The 16,801-nt window shown below is 36.6% G+C and overlaps 1 protein-coding gene across 8 annotated transcripts in view; it reads right to left on the bottom strand.

The window, feature by feature from the left end:
- The window catches only part of LOC136026129 (uncharacterized), a 105,912-nt gene that overhangs the window by 14,091 nt on the left and 75,020 nt on the right, over positions 1–16,801 (bottom strand). For 7 of the 8 annotated variants that reach the window (XM_065702421.1, XM_065702425.1, XM_065702424.1 and 4 more), the window contains exons 4-5: positions 6,344–6,490; positions 503–1,580 (exon numbers count right to left, since the gene is read on the bottom strand). In XM_065702421.1, coding sequence (XP_065558493.1) covers positions 503–1,580; positions 6,344–6,490 — 1,225 coding nt within the window. The remainder of the gene's footprint in view (positions 1–502; positions 1,581–6,343; positions 6,491–16,801) is intronic. The other variant, XM_065702426.1, reaches the window with a different exon arrangement.

Below are 16,801 nucleotides of genomic sequence, written 5' to 3'. Positions count from 1 at the left end.
AAATGCCGGCTGGATTACGCTAACGATGTATCTCTATTGTAGTAACGGTCTAAGTAGGTCATTGACCCAAATAAGGCGCCCTGTCCAGTATCCTGTCTGTAGTATTGCCCTCTACACAACTTATTATGTATATTACATGTATATAATATGGATGGTAATTTTCGGAGCTTTTCGGGTTAGGCAAACATAACGACTCTTTTTCTTTTAAGGTTATGTGCCGACAAGGATCTTATGTTTCCTATCAACATATTAGTTTCTACCTCAGCAGAAAAATTCCACAGCATCACGAGTCCCATATTATAGCACCAGGAATCTAAAACACAACTACTCCTAGTGATAGACTGCAGTACTAGGTACCCTGAGACCAGAACCAATGCACACATTCCTCCATCCCAATCTATTAATTTTTTTGAACTTTATCCTCTCACTTGAATGTACACATATTGGAATCCATATTTTACCTTCTTGTTTCTATCATTCATACCTATTAGGACCACATTACCTTGAGAAACATCAGCATGCAGGAGAATATTCGAGTTCAGGAACTTTGCATCCTCAAAAGGTGAATTAAAACGAAGTACTACCTCCGCTCCAATGTTTCCAATTTTGCTTTTCCATAGAAAATTTGGGATTACTTTCATAAGTTTTTCATATGCCAATTTTTTAAATTTCGCTTCTTTTATGGAATTATTTAATCTTGACAGTTCCTTTTCTATATTCTCTTCCGATAGCCACTTAATACAAGGCTCTAAAAGTATTTCATAATCATTTTCAAAATTAAGTGATACGCTACTATTTAAAAAAGCAGGCTCGAGGTCAAAAGTGGAACGCTTCAATTCACTAACACAAATCGAGGTGAGGAGCACTAATCGATTCTTACTGGATATATTACAGAGACGCCATAAAATGTCTTCAGTTATAGGCTGAGTCCATAAGATGCTCGTAGATAATTCCGGGTAAGATGCATATTTTCTGCAATTGGAATTAATGAAAACGTTGGAAAAGTCACTTTGAATTCTTCTAAGACACCTCAATTGAAGTTTATGAGCACTTCGCTTTTCGGTGGCTACTATTGGAAAGTAAAAACAGCGTGAGGTGAATTCAAAAGTAAATTTAGCTGCATATTGTAACTCCTCAAATGAAAGTATCAATTCTTTCCAAAAATCACACTGAAGGAAATTTGGCTTTATACCGAATAACCACTTAATTCCTGTAATCAAGAGTAATACAGACATTGTACAGAGTGATACCACCAATTCAAAAACGTTTACTGCTAATGTAAACAACTTTAATTCACTCGCCAGCATTGCCATGTGTCGCATATAGTTTAGTATTGCTACAAACAGGTCTACTGTAATATCACATATATATTGGGTTACGTACTTGGTATTCACAAAAAGACACGGCGAAGAAGACTCATGATTCCCAATTATAGTATCACATATGATTTGTTTTAAATGACGATCACACTTCAAAGTTAGAAGAGTTTGACAGGAGCCATCTTGTAAATATTGCATAGTAATGCGCCAAGGAAAATGATGTTTTTCTAAAGGCTCGTCAAGGAAGTAGCTTGCACATTCCTAAGAAAAAAGATATCAAAATACAAAATAATGCAAAAATAATTTTTGGAAAACGTTTGGCATGATCCCTTTATAAGAATCATATGATTGTGATTCCCTAATGAAATAGCCAAAAATTAGGATGTCATTTATCATCTTATTTTGTCAAAAAAAACTGAAGATATTCTGAATATTGTGTTTTAATAATTATAAAAGTTATTAGACGTAGCAAACTCCTTTCAGAAATGTCTTCAAACAGCTCTATGATGTTTTAGTGGTTTCGCTATAAGCGGAGGAAAACACGAAAAAAAAGACGCCACATAGTGCTGCTCACTTAACTGTTGTTTAACCCTGTGTTTTTTTGTTAGTTTTCTACATAGTTTTTGGCCATGGCGATTCCAATGACGTACTTTTATTTCGATCGGATTGGGTTTCAAAATAATTAACTTTATGTTATTATGGCCGAAGTTCGCCCTTTTCTAGATTGCATCTACCACTGCAACCATGATTCCTTTCCTATATGAAAAAAAATCCCAATTGGTTATTCAAAGACTGTTGCAAATCCTGGAAAATGTATCCAATGTGTGCTGACCAAGCAATTATTCAGTTTATGAAACAATTCTTTCAAGAACATCTATTGGGGGTGGGTGGGTTGCAGGGAGGGGCACTCACCTGACGTAACCACCACCATTCACTGACAATTGACACCATTGAACATTGAAATTGACCTGACTCACCACCATTACGTAACATCCAGGTGTGCACCGTCCTCAGTTATAACAGAGGGCTCCCCACATGACTAGCTGGCCCTCAGCTATAACAAGTCACGCAAGATTGTGTCATCGTCAGTTACAAGCAGGGATTCCCCATGGACTCTAATCTCTAACCGTCCACGCAAGATTGTCATTCTCAGCTCCAGTGGGGGTTATCAACTTGACTAGCCCCCTCCCCCCGTTGGAATTTGTTGCTAAGGGCCCGGTAAAAATGGTTGCTGGGCCCTGGTGGAATTGGATGTTAGGGCCCTGTTGGAGTGAACTGTCAGGGTCGGGCGTCTTGAAGGTTCCCCACTAGTGGGCTCAGAAGGTTTTTCCCTACATCTTTAGGTCTTTTAAACAATCAAAGAAAAAAAACTATTACGTAACCCCTACGTTTACATCTTGATTAGCGGGTATTGAAGGTTTTTTCTGGTCCTCGTAGGTTTTTAAAAAATTAATGAAAAAGAACTTTCTATTATGTAACAAACACCTACATTTTGAAGAAAACACTCCCTATTACATAACAAATATCTGCATCTTGAAGAAAACTAATAAAACCTGCGTCTTGAGGGAATCCCCGTCGAGCTTCTTTGTGATCTTAAACCATTAACGAAGAAAGGAGTAGCGACTTTGTGTGTTTTTAAATAGATTAACCCTTCACTAATGACAACAACCACTCAAAAGATATAACCACTCAAACAACAACTCAAAATATATAAAAAGACAGCTCGCCCTTGCAAGTTCTAGTTTCAAAGCCCTTGTGCCCATATGGCGATGCAAGGATTTGTCTCTAGGAGTAAAGATACAGCTTTTTGATACTTTGATTATTCCCATTACAATATGTTCATGTGAAATATGGACGTTTAAGGTAGACGACCAGTGTGGACTCCCTACGTTTGAAAACAATTGTTTCCACCGCATTGCTGGTAACACCCAGCTTGATCGAATTTCCAATGTCGAATTTCTTAAGTGATACAAAAACAATCAGCAATCCTTACCACGATCCAACTTCAGTAACTTCGGTGGCTTGGTCACGCTTAAATGACGAGCAAGTCCCGTCTCCCAAAAATCATACTTGAAGGCCACATTCATGGTTACCGTCTTGGTGATCGTCCCCAAAAGGTGAAAGGAAAACTTTGCGCCTTGTCACATTTTCGATCTTCTTTGCCTAGTAGAAGACCATGAGATATACAGAAGGCATATACATGCCATTATGAAGAACGAAGCCCCAAGACGACCTTCAAGGACGAATGAGAATCAAGTCAAGTTGAGTCATTCGAATAGGCTGCCTTTCAGAATCTATTAGAACCTTCTGAGAACGAATTTTTCGTTGATTACTTTTCTTATTTACTTTTTTCTTATCATTCATCCACCTTTATAAGACTATGTGTAGCATAAGATTCTAGCAAATATCTTAACCTTACCGGCTGTCCTTAAGCGTAATACTCCATACTACTGCAGCTACAGAAGAGTTGTCGACAACACCAATTTGATTGAATTCTCTTTTTGAACTTTTTAAGCTTATCATTAAAATACTTGGTGAAATGGGTTTGTGCCTTCATGTGAAAAATCACTAAATTAAGACACAAAAAATTACACACACAAAAAGTACCTTAATAAGATTTCTTCGCTCAGAAATGTAAGCAAAAATATCCTAGAATAATTATATGGCTAGATTATTGGTAAGGTATGTTATAATCATAGCCTACAAAGCATCCTGCTTATCAATTGTCTATGTGGGTTCTTAAATTCCAATAATCAATTTTGCAATTAAGCCATTTAATTAATATTGCTTGTCATTCATTGCCGTAATAGAGGGGTCTAGATCTTCCAATCAACTTTACACGAAGTTTTAGATTGAAGCTTTTTATTTTTTAGATGGCCGGAAATTTAATTGTAAAAACGAGCAATTCAAATAGAAGAGATAAGAACTTAAGAAAAATCTTTATATCCTGTAATTTCACAAACTTGGGGGAGTAATTACCTGTAATTACTATTCTTGGGGGAGAGACAGTTTTATGCCTTTTACACCCACACTGCGAAAAATAGCCAATCTTTAGGATAAGCTAGACTTGCGACCATCTGTTAGACTAGACTTTCGGTTGTGATTTAATCAGATATTCTGCGAGCGTTTTTACTGAAAAAAGGTTGAAAAAATAATCATTTCTGCTAAAAAACTACACAAATTTACAAAGTAAAAACCAGAATACTGAAAAGACTGCGTTAAAAGTTTTTCCCACAGCAATCCCAAATTTACTCATTCAAAATACTCATTTTCAATTTTGAATCATTTGTTAACAGCATAAAATAAACTCGCTGAAAACCGTATCCACTAGCATTTCTCAAGTTCGAAAATAGCCACTCGCCTATTCTTTGCATTTTTACTTTTATTTTTGACTGTTTTACCTCGCTGCCAGAAAATCATGTAAGGGTCTATCTTTATTGAAATAAACATTATTAGAATAAAAAGATAAAATGGTTCTTTTTTTTATACCAATACGTTTTTTGTCTGTTTTACAATTACATTTTCTATTTCTCTGTCTCCCACTTGTTTTGTTATTTCTTATCAATTACTTTCTAACATAACAATTTGATTAATTCGGAAGCACCAACGACATCGAAATAAAAGCATTTTCCCCCTTTTCCAATCTTAGCCCTATTCATACCTGGAAACATGATTTTCAAAGGATTTATTTTGGTTGTTTCAAAATTAGGGAGTATTTAGTGCAGTACCACGTTTTTGTTGGTATTATCTCGTTGAACCGTGAACTTCAACAAGCGGCACAAATTAGTTAAATTTGACAACGCTTTTCATTCAAAAAATTTGAACACCGAAAATGTGTTAATTCCTAAAGACAGTGGTGCCTTCAAAGGAAGGGTATACCTTCATGTCCTGCTTGGTACCTGTTTAGAAAATTCGGTATTCGTTATTATCAAAAACAACATAACTGCATAAGGAAATCTTTTACTTAAAAGTTTAATTCTAATTTTCCCTAGTTTTTCAATATTAATATGGGTATGGAAGTTCCCACTTCAGAAATTCAAGCACTCAGATTTCATTTTCAGTGTCCATAGTACTTTAACAATGTTGATCTTTCTTTTGTAATTCTTATGTCCCTTCCTGTATTTCTTTATGATTAAGTTCTTTTATTGTTCTTGTAGAACACCCGCATCATTTCGTAAGCAACACGTTGAGGAGTTTTTTCTTTGTTCACTGGCTTCTTACAAAAATAGGTTAAAGAACAATGGGATACAATAGAAATGGTGACTAAAAATAAAAACTGAAAGAAAATATAGGAGGTGTCATGAATATCTTGACCCAAAGAAACAAAAAGTTAACTTGTAAAAGTAATAATGACCAAAAATATTCTCTTCTTTTCGTCGGCTTAAGATATCACACAGAAATAAAATCAGGAACAATTCAGCTTTTTCTTTTAATAAAAAACTTTCACACAGTAGCTATTAGTTTTAAGAAGGCGGAGTTATCAAAACTATAGTAAAACATTAAAAAGAAGAATATGAAACAGTAACTTTAAGGTCTTGGATACGAAGAATTTTAAGTATAGAATTTAAATTTTTCCTGAAAATGTAGATGGTGATTCTTACAATCTGCAATTTTGCTCATTTAAAGTGTTTTAAATTACGCATTTGAAACACTGATGAATCACCACTTAATAGTGATTCATGGTGTAAGTAATAAGAGTCTAAAGACGCATATATGTTATTGCTAATGTTACCCTTTTGAGTTAACCAGAGCGGGAGCGGAAATCGAACAACTTTGTCTGGCGCACAGGGAAAAAGAGGAAAATAGTGGGTATTTTAAAGCAATTATTCGTAATGAAAGAGAATTGAGCCTTAGAATCAATAAAAGAGGTAATTAACCAATCCTCTCTTTATTTAAACACATATACCTTATCTCCTCATGTGTTACACAAGAGCCTATTGAAGTTTCAGCAAAGTAAGTAAAATGAATGTAAAAGGTAATTTTATAAATACATTAATAGAAAATAACAAATATATTGGACTTACATATGCTGTCGTAAGTGTTATCCTTTTGTGTTTCCAGATAGACGGCCTTTCAATTATATTTTCTTCAAATGATCTATATATTGGACTCGGACACCAAACACTAATGCCAACTTTAGAGTATTTTAGGCATTTTAAAATAGCCGGGGCCTAGAGGAACAAAAAGGCTTACAAGTTAGTTCAAAAAAAGAAACAGATTATAAAGTCGAAAGCAAAAAACATTCTTTTGTGCATCAAGACTTTTCAATTCAGCTCATTTTGCCTGCTGAGTAAGTTTTTTTCAATTAAGCTGCAAGACCAGACTGGATAGATAGCATAGTAAAACTACGATCCAATGCAGGTGAAACAGTTAAAGCCAGTAAAAAGGAAAGTAAATGTTCGGAAGAGATCTCCATTATACCGTTTTCGGTGTCAGAAGAATCTTGAAAAAAACTGAAAACCTTGAACACATACATACAACTCCAAGTAAGAGGAATTATGGGCTCTTTGTCCAATAAAAAGCAGGCTGTGTGCGCTTTTTGAGGGCCATCCAGATCCAGCAGCCTTGGTTAGAAAACGAGAATCAACCTGACAATGAGAATCAAAAAGTAAGAGGTCGCCAAGCAGCCGTGCCAGGTACCGGTGGCGAAGCCGCTAATACCAAGGGCCCGTATGAAGAATACGAATTCTTCCTTAAAGTTATGAAGAGTTTTTTAGCTGTGTTGTCATTAAATACCAGAAAATGCCAAGTCCCGAATGGAGCTTGGTCCCTGGGTCTCGGTTTTAGCCATATTGAGGTGGCTCAGAAAATCTTGAGTGGCACATTTTGGATGTGCCGCTAAACTGATTATGTGAGAAATGTGTCCAGTTGCTTTGGAGCTAAGATCATTACGGCTATTGAAGATTCGATCATCGCTTATGTTGAACTAATCTATCTATATATATAAAAATAAGTTGTCTGTGTGTGGATCTGTGGATCAGGTGACGTCATGTTTCTGTGTTGACTGACGTCATGTTTTCAACTGACGAAATTACAGACCGGGACATCGGGACACAAATGACGACCGGGACACCGGCACATAGGGAATATAAATGACGACAATCAAAGAGAAAGCGACCGGGACAAAAGGATTGTTCGATTAGCAATCACCATCAACAAAGCACCAGGACACAAATGACGACCGGGACGCAGGGAGTATAAATGACGACCAGGACATAAGTAAAAAAAAAAACTAAAAAAACTAAAAAAAGGTAAAAACTACAAAAAAACTAAAAGGAAAAAAAAACTAAAAACTAATAAAAAAACTAAAAACTAATAAAAAAAACTAAAAAAGCTAAAAAACTAAAAAAACTAAAAAAGAAAAAAAATAAAAAAGGAAAAAAAAATGAAAAATAAAGGAGAAAAACAAAACTAAAAAACGAATGTATATACAGACCGGGACACCGGGATACAAATGACGACCGGGACACAGGGAATATAAATGACGACCGGGACACAGGGACACAACTGGAACGGGGACGCCGGGGGGCACAGGGGGATATAAATGACGACCGGGACACAAGGAATATAAATGACGCCCGGGACACTCAAAGAGAAATCACAGACTGGGACACCGGGACACAAATGACGACCGGGACACAGGGAATATAAATGACGACCGGGACACAGGGACAAAACTACAAAGGGGACGCCGGGGGGCACAGGGGGATACATAAATGACGATGGCGACACAGGGAATGGTCGATTAGCAATTAACATCAACAAAGCTCAAGGGCAATCATTAGAATCATGAGGTATAGATCTGAATACGGATTGTTTTCCCATGGACCATTATATGTTGCATGTTCAAGAGTCGGCAAACCTGACAATCTATTTATATGCACAGACAATGGGACAGCAAAGAATGTTGTATATTCGCAAGTTTTACGTAGTTAAAAACATATATTCATATATATATATATATATATATATATATATATATATATATATATATATATATATATATATATATATCTATATTCACAGGTGGGACATAGGGACACAACTACAATGGCGCATAACTGATATGGCGCGTAACGACTTACGCGCACGGGGGGGCTTGGGGGGGGGCGCGAAGCGCCCCCACCAACTAGGTGTTGGTGGGTATATATACAAAAATAAGTTGTCTGTGTGTGTGTGTCGAGTGACGTCACGTTTGTGTGTCGATTGACGTCTTTTTTGTCGACTGACGTCATTTTAAGGATTGAGCTGTATGCGTCATGAAGTTGTTTGTCGACTGACGTCATGTTTGTCAACTGATGAAATTACGTACCGGGACACCGGGACACAAATGACGACCGGGACACAGGGAATATAAATGACGACCGGGAACCTCAAAGAGAAATTACAGACTGGGACACCCGGACACAAAACACGACCGGGACACAGGGAATATAAATGACGACCGGGACACAGGGACACAACTACACCTGGGACGCCGGGGGCGCAGGCGGGATATATAAATGACGACCGGGACACAGGGATTGTTCGAATAGAAATTACAGACCGGGACACTGGGACACAGGGAATATAAATGACGACCGGGACACTCAAAGAGAAATTACAAACTGGGACACCGGGACACAAATGACGACCGGGACACAGGGAATATAAATGACGACCGGGAACCTCAAAGAGAAATTACAGACTGGGACACCCGGACACAAAACACGACCGGGACACAGGGAATATAAATGACGACCGGGACACAGGGACACAACTACACCTGGGACGCCGGGGGCGCAGGCGGGATATATAAATGACGACCGGGACACAGGGATTGTTCGAATAGAAATTACAGACCGGGACACTGGGACACAGGGAATATAAATGACGACCGGGACACTCAAAGAGAAATTACAAACTGGGACACCGGGACACAAATGACGACCAGGACACAGGGAATATAAATGACGACCGGGACACAGGGACACATCATTAGAATAATGAGGTATAGATCTGAATACGGATTGTTTTTCCCATGGACAATTATATGTTGCATGTTCAAGAGTCAGTAAACCTGACAATCTATTTATATGCATAGAAAATGGGACAGCGAAGAATGTTGTATATTTGCATGTTTTACGTAGTTAAAAACATATATATATATATATATATATATATATATATATATATATATATATATATATATATATATATATCTCTATTCACAGGTGGGACACAGGGACACAACTACAATGGCGCGTAACTAATATGGCGCGTAACGACTTACACGCGTGGGGGGGCTTGGGGGGGCGCCACCCCAACAGTTAGTTTTCATTAAAAAGGCTTTTTTGTAAGAAACAAAAAGAGAAGTTGAAACTAAAAAAATAAAAATATTCCTTCACAAACTATCACAGGCAGCGCAACAGCGGTGCTTATCTAAAGAGCGATATGGGCAAAATGTGTTATTTTATTGTATTTTTTTTGGGGGGGGGGGGTGTTTGGAACAAGGCACTTCGTATTGAAGAAATTGTCGTCGCTTCAAAAAGGGCTCGTTCGATTGAAATTGAAAGGGCTAGCACCCTTTTGAACAGTTGAAAGTGATTTGAGGGCAACTAACCCTACTTCCACGCCCACCATTTCCCCAAATAAATTCAATCAAAATTTTAAGACAATCATTTCGTCCAACATAGTTGAAAGATCCCGAAATTATGTATTTAAGGATGACAAACACCCCATCTCACTGTCCTTAGGCCAAGGATAGTAAGTTATGCCCTGAGGGCATCTAAGGTTTATATAAAAAGGGTGATCGTATAAACTTTGGAGTTAGCTCATTGGATTGGTAATCAAAAGTTCTGGTACCCTCGTTAAGATCCAGAGTAATCTGAGGGTGGAACCCCTCACCTTGTATTTTACCGAAATATATCTAATACAAATCTTAAGATGGCCATTTTCTGTCGTAGAAACTTCTAAAAGGGCTTATTAGATTGGATATTGAAGGGACTAGAGCCCTTTCAATAGTCAAAAGTGATTGAAGGGCAACCAACCCCACTCTTACGCCCACCATTTCCCCAAACACTTCCAAACTCAAAACTTCCAAAATCAAAATTTTGAGATAGCTATTTTGTTCAGCGTAGTTAAAAGGTCTGGAAGTTATGTCTTTGAGAATGAACCGCCCCCCAGCCCCCAGGGCAAGAGTTGTAAGTTATTTCCTGGGGGCATAGAAAGTTTTCATAGAAAGGGTGGTAGTAGAAACTTTGAAGGGGACTCATTATATTAGTCATTAGAAGTTCTAGTATCCTATATAAAATTAAAAGTGATCGAAGGCTGCTTACCACCACCCCCACCTCGTATTTTCTGAAATGAATCTGATAGAAATTTTGAAATTACCATTTGTTGTCGTATACACTTCTAAAAAGGCACATTTGATTAGAAGTTGAAAGGGCGAGTGCCCATTTTAGTAGTCGAAAGTAATTGGAGCACCACTAGCCCCCCTCCTACGTCCACCATTCCCCCAAACACATCCAATCAAAATTTCAAGATAGCCATTTTGTCCAACATAGTTGAAAGGTCTGAAAATTATGTATTTGAGGATGACAACTCTCCTACAGCTCGCAGAGTAAGGGTTGTAAGTTATGCCCTGGTGGCAAATAAGGTTTATATGGAAAGGATCATCGTTTAAATTCTGATGGGGCTTATTGGATTACTAATGAGAAGATTTATTGCTCTCTTTGACATTCAGAGTAATGGGAACGTGGATACCCCCCCCCACACACACCTTGTATTTTCTCGAAATCTATCAGATAGAAATTTTGAGATGGCCATTTGTTATCGTAGAAACTTCAAAAAAGGCTCATTGCATTGGAAATTGAAATGGCTATATTAGAAAGTGATTGGAGAACAACTAACGCCCACCATTTTCCCAAACAGACTGTCACTGAAAAAGGTATTCATATTTGAACTTCCTTTTCCAAAAAGACTAAGGGAAAACAGGTGGGTATTTCAGAGAATGTTGACGAGAGTGCTGAACTAAATCAAAACGCGTTATGTGCTTACGGATTGTCAAAAGAGCGTAACTAATGAATTATTAGGTATATCAATTTGAAACTTTCAGGAAATGATAAGGGACCTGATCAAAAAGGGAATATTTGTATGGTAACGCTATTACTACAATTACCACTAGTCTCCGACGTCACATCTATAAGGGGAGGCTGACATAATCATTGCTTATCAATTCAATTGCTAGTAACAGCAATACTACTACTGTGACTAGCGCTACAGTTATGCTTAAGGGTATGAAGGGGAAATGTTTAAGAAATTTTGAGGGGAAGATGAACTGAATCAAAACACACCCTCTGTATCCAGGTTGTCAAAAGGGTGTAACAGCAATATCTTAGGAACAGATTGGTGTGTGAGGTTGAAACTAATAGGGCTTGTTATGAGGGATGTTGAACTAGCCAAAAGAAAATATTTGCACCCTAATGCTACTGCTTCTACTCATACTACTGCTACTGTCACTATTATTACTACTTCTATTGCTATTACTGCCACTAAGGCTTAGTCTACTACAATTAATATACTGCTACTTCTATACTACTACTATTAAAACTATGGATATCAAGAAGAAAAATTAGGCAATTATAGAAACTGTTTGGAACTATGTGCATACTGCTACTAATGCTGCTACAACTATTGCTACTACACAAGCCAAGGGTATTAAGGTAAAGCCGTTAAGGAATATTTAGGTGGATGTTGAACTAAATCAAAACAAACTATGAGCATGTGAACTTTCTAAAAGCTAGCAAAGCAATATCTGGAGAGTAACTTTTATAATTAATTTAGACCTTTAAGTGTGTTTCTGGGGAATTTAAACTAGCCAGAAGGCACTATATTTACACTTTTGATACTACCATTACAGCTGCTATAGCTAATGATGATATGGGTATTAAGATGAAACTTAGAGGGAAAGCTTAGGAGTTTAAATTAAACAAGAAACTGCATACATGCAGGTTCTCAAAGGGGAGCATAAGCAATATCATAGACAGCACCACTCAATGATAGCTAGAAATATTATTGAAACTATTAAAGGAGTTAATTCAATTCAAAATTAAAAGTTGTGAGTGCTCCTTTTAAGAGTAAAAAGAGTTCGGAGGGTAAGCAGCCCTTGTGTCAAACCCATTCATTTTCCAAACACATCCAGTCAAATTTTTGAGACAGCCATTTTGCTCAGCATAGTAGAACGGTCCAAGAACTATTTCTTTAGAGATATTAGGTAGGTCAACTCTCCATAATTATGCAATTGACCGATTTTGCTTTAAAACTAAATGTTGTTTTAAGATAAATCAAAAGGCAGTGTGTTTACGGTTGCCAATAAGACACCTCAGTAATATATCGAGAATGACTGGGGGTAAAGATAAATCAAAAGGCAGTGTGTTTACGGTTGCCAATAAGACACCTCAGTAATATATCGAGAATGACTGGGGGTATTAAGTTGAAAGTTTTGGGGATACTACTTTTACTACTTCTGCTCTTACAATTTAAATAAATAAACTAGTGTAAGTGTATCCAATTTGCCAAAGAGCATTGATAGAATCTTCTGGGAACGATATTAAGTTTTATTTTTCAGGCCAACTTCAGAAGCTATAAAATTAAACTAAGAAATACTATTTGTGCCAGAATTAAAAATTATTGACTCTTATAAAATTAAAAAAAAAAATTGTTGACTCTTAAAAATTATATTCGACTCTTTCTCTTAACTCAATTTTTAAAACAGTAAGAAACTTTAGCGTAAAGAGCGGGGCGTTGAGGAGGAAAAGCCCCTTTCATATACGGAGTAATTTCTGTTCGTTTTAAGTTTTAATGTTGCTCCTTACTTTCATTTAAAAAAACTTGTTTTTTTTACTTAATTTGTTGAAAGAAGCGCAGCCTTTCAAGCACATTTCGATAATAATTTTGTGAATAAACCAGCTTATAATATTTCTCCACCTTCGTATGATAATATAAAACTAGCACTTTACTGAAAACACAAAAACCAACTATAAAAAACAAGAATTTTCATCTAGGATTTCAAAGTTAACACTTAGGCTGACGACAACAATCTTGTTTTTTTTTGAAAAAAAACTTGTTTTTTTTACTTAATTTGTTGAAAGAAGCGCAGCCTTTCAAGCACATTTCGATAATAATTTTGTGAATAAACCAGCTTATAATATTTCTCCACCATCGTATGATAATATAAAACTAGCACTTTACTGAAAACACAAAAACCAACTATAAAAAACAAGAATTTTCATCTAGGATTTCAAAGTTAACACTTAGGCTGACGACAACAATCTAATTTATAATGCTTTTTGTAGTTTTAACACCGGTTGTGATAACTTTCAGTATACAATAAAAATTATCTTAAATGCTTGAGTTTAAAAATAAAAATCATTTTAATAAAGGAAAATTCATTGAACAGCATACAAAAATAATGGATTCATTAATCAGGCAACATCTTGGTCTCACCAGCCGTAGAGAGTAGCTACAATTTTCAAGTGGTAAAAAAAACACACTTTAGCATTACTCGAAATGGAGAACAAGCAAAACTATAATATGAACTTTGGATATCCGGCTATTTCTCAATATATACAACGTATAATTTTAAGTTATGATACAAATTCTGAAGTCCTAAAGTTCTCTTTCTCTTAACTCTATTTTTAAAACAGTAAGAAACTTTAGCGTAAAGAACGGGGCGTTGAGGAGGAAAAGCCCCTTTCATATACGGAGTAATTTCTTTTCATTTTAAGTTTTAATGTTGCTCCTTACTTTCATTTAAAAAAACTTGTTTTTTTTATTTAATTTCTGGACGTTTTTGAATTAACGAATGTTTTGATCTTGGCTCTCCGCACATAAATAATTAAAACGAAATTTGCATATTAATTAATTGCAATTAATCGGAAGATTTTGAGAAAAAAGGAGCTAGGGAGGAGGCCTAGTTGCCCTCCAATTTTTTGATTACTTAAAAAAGCAACTACAACTTTTAATTTTTTACAAATGTATTCATTCGTAAAAAATACACGTAACTTACGAATAAATTTATGTAACGAACTTCTATGTTCGTATGTTTTTATTGCGTGTATGAGGGGCTTCAACCCTCGTCGATACCTCGCTCTTTACCTTAATGCTTAAATTTTGTCCCAATTCCTTAAGAATGAGCTCTGAACCACAAAGGCCGTAGAATAAATAGTTAAAATTATTAAAAATACTTTAGCATAAAGAGTGAGGTATAACGAGGAGGTAAGCCCCTCATATGCGTAATAATTTTTGTTCGTTTTAAGTTTTAATACTGCGCCTTACTTTCAGTAGAAAAAACTTTTCATATTTATTTTTTCATTGCTTTTTCAAATAATACTAGAAAATCCTGCGCCCCCTTCATTGAAATTCTCTTCCCCCATGACAAGTTTTCCATGGAAATATCCTCCTACGTAACCCCCCTCTCAAATATCCCCCCTAAACAAAAAAAATTCCCCTGAAAACGTCTGTACACTTCCCAGTCACCATTACTATATGTGAACACAGGTCAAAGTTTGTAACTTGCAGCCCCTCCCACGGGGACTGCGGGGGAGCAAGTCGTCCCTAAAGACATGGTTATTAGGTTTTTCGACTATGGTGAATAAAATGGCTATCTCAGAATTTTGATCCGGTGACTTTGGGAAAAAATGAGCGTGGGAGGGGGCCTAGGTGCCCTCCAATTTTTCGATCACTTAAAAAGGGCCCTAGAACTTCTAATTTCCGTTAGAATGAGCCCTCTCGCGACATTCTAGGACCATTCAGTCGATACGATCATCCCTGGAAAAAAAATAAAATAAACACGCATCCGTGATCTGTCTTCTGGCAAAAAAGGCGAAATTCCACATTTTTGTAGATAGGAGCTTGAAACTTCTACAATAAGGTTCTATAATACGCTGAATCTGATGGTGTGATTTTCGTTAAGAATGTATGACTTTTAGGGGGTGTTTCCCCCTATTTTCTAAAATGAGGCAAATTTTCTCAGGCTCGTAGCTTTTGATGGGTAACTGATCTTGATGAAACTTATATATTTAAAATCAGCATTAAAATGCAATTCTTTTGATGTAACTATTGGTATCAAAATTCCATTTTTTAGAGTTTCGGTTACTATTGAGCCGGGTCGCTCCTTACTACAGTTCGTTACCACGAACTGTTTGAAGAACTTGTTTGTTTCAAAATAATGTTTGCCCATTTTTAATTAAAATTATTTTTTCCAGAATTAAAATTAAAGAGGTTGTAGGTATTTAAAAAGATCACACTGCCTTTCCATGACGCACCAAACCTGGCTTGGAACAGAGATGCAGGTGAATTTGACGTAAATTCAATTTATGATAATTTTACTATATTCAAATAAAATCAATTTACTTTCCGTCGATACCATTCACCTCCAATACCATTCATCAAGGAGATTAGCATCTGTAACTGCTTTGAAGAATTTTTTTGTATAATGTTTGTGTTTTATATGAATTATTTTAGTATATCTGATAATGACGGCCACTGTACATATTCCCGAAATCTGCAGAGATTTTTTTTTGTTAAATGATCATTAAACGTCTCTCTACGTTGTTCTGGTAGCTTACTAGCCCTATTTTTTTCCAATTGAGACATGGCACCATAGTAAAGCACATAGATACGAGCCATAGATTTCATATGAGCTATTAAAAATCTCTATACGTTGTTATAGTAGCCCACTAGCCCCCTTTTGAGGTATAGCACCAAAAGTTGAATATTTTTAGTAACATGTGACATCTTGGAGATTTTGGAATTTATGCAAAGCTCGAAGATATGAGAAATACCGTTTGGATGAGCCATTGAACTTTTGTCTCTCTATGATAGTGTGGCGATCCGCTAACCCTGGTAGAAAACAGGAGGACACATCAGCAATATCAATGCAAAACAGTGGTTTTCCTTGTGAAAGTGATCAAAACTTTTGATTGCAGCTACTGCTGCAACCATGATAAAATTATAGGGCTCCACTGTTAATGCGTACAGTGTTGAAGGGAACCAATGACTTGTAATTAGCACTTGCTGAGCTCGCGACATCCTTTAGGCTATTACTCGGGTTTGTGCCGTAACTTGTTGCCACCAAAAATTTATGGTGATAGAGTAATTCTTGATTTCGTTTGTCTTCTAACCAAGGCCTTTCTTGTTCTTTATTTTGGTTTTATGATTCACTGCGATTATCGTTGTTGCAAGTCTTCTAACCAGATATTTCTTAATCTTTCATTTTTTTCACATTACTTAACATATTTTTTCAGTGCCCTTTGCTTTAGCTGCTGGGATCAGTCTTGTCTGACTGGGCTTATCAGGCTGAAGTAGCCGCCAGGCGGGGAGACAGTCGTACCGTGTACGCTATAACGAAGGAGCTTGCGGGTATTTCGAAGATCCAAGTTGAAAACAAAGAAGGCATCTTATTAACCCAGACGGATGACATAATCCGACACTGGATGGAG

This window comes from Artemia franciscana, chromosome 4 (genome assembly GCF_032884065.1).
Source record: "Artemia franciscana chromosome 4, ASM3288406v1, whole genome shotgun sequence".
Taxonomy (NCBI): domain Eukaryota; kingdom Metazoa; phylum Arthropoda; class Branchiopoda; order Anostraca; family Artemiidae; genus Artemia; species Artemia franciscana.
The sequence above is the reverse complement of the archived record's forward strand: the minus strand, read 5'-3'. Positions and strand labels throughout refer to the sequence as shown.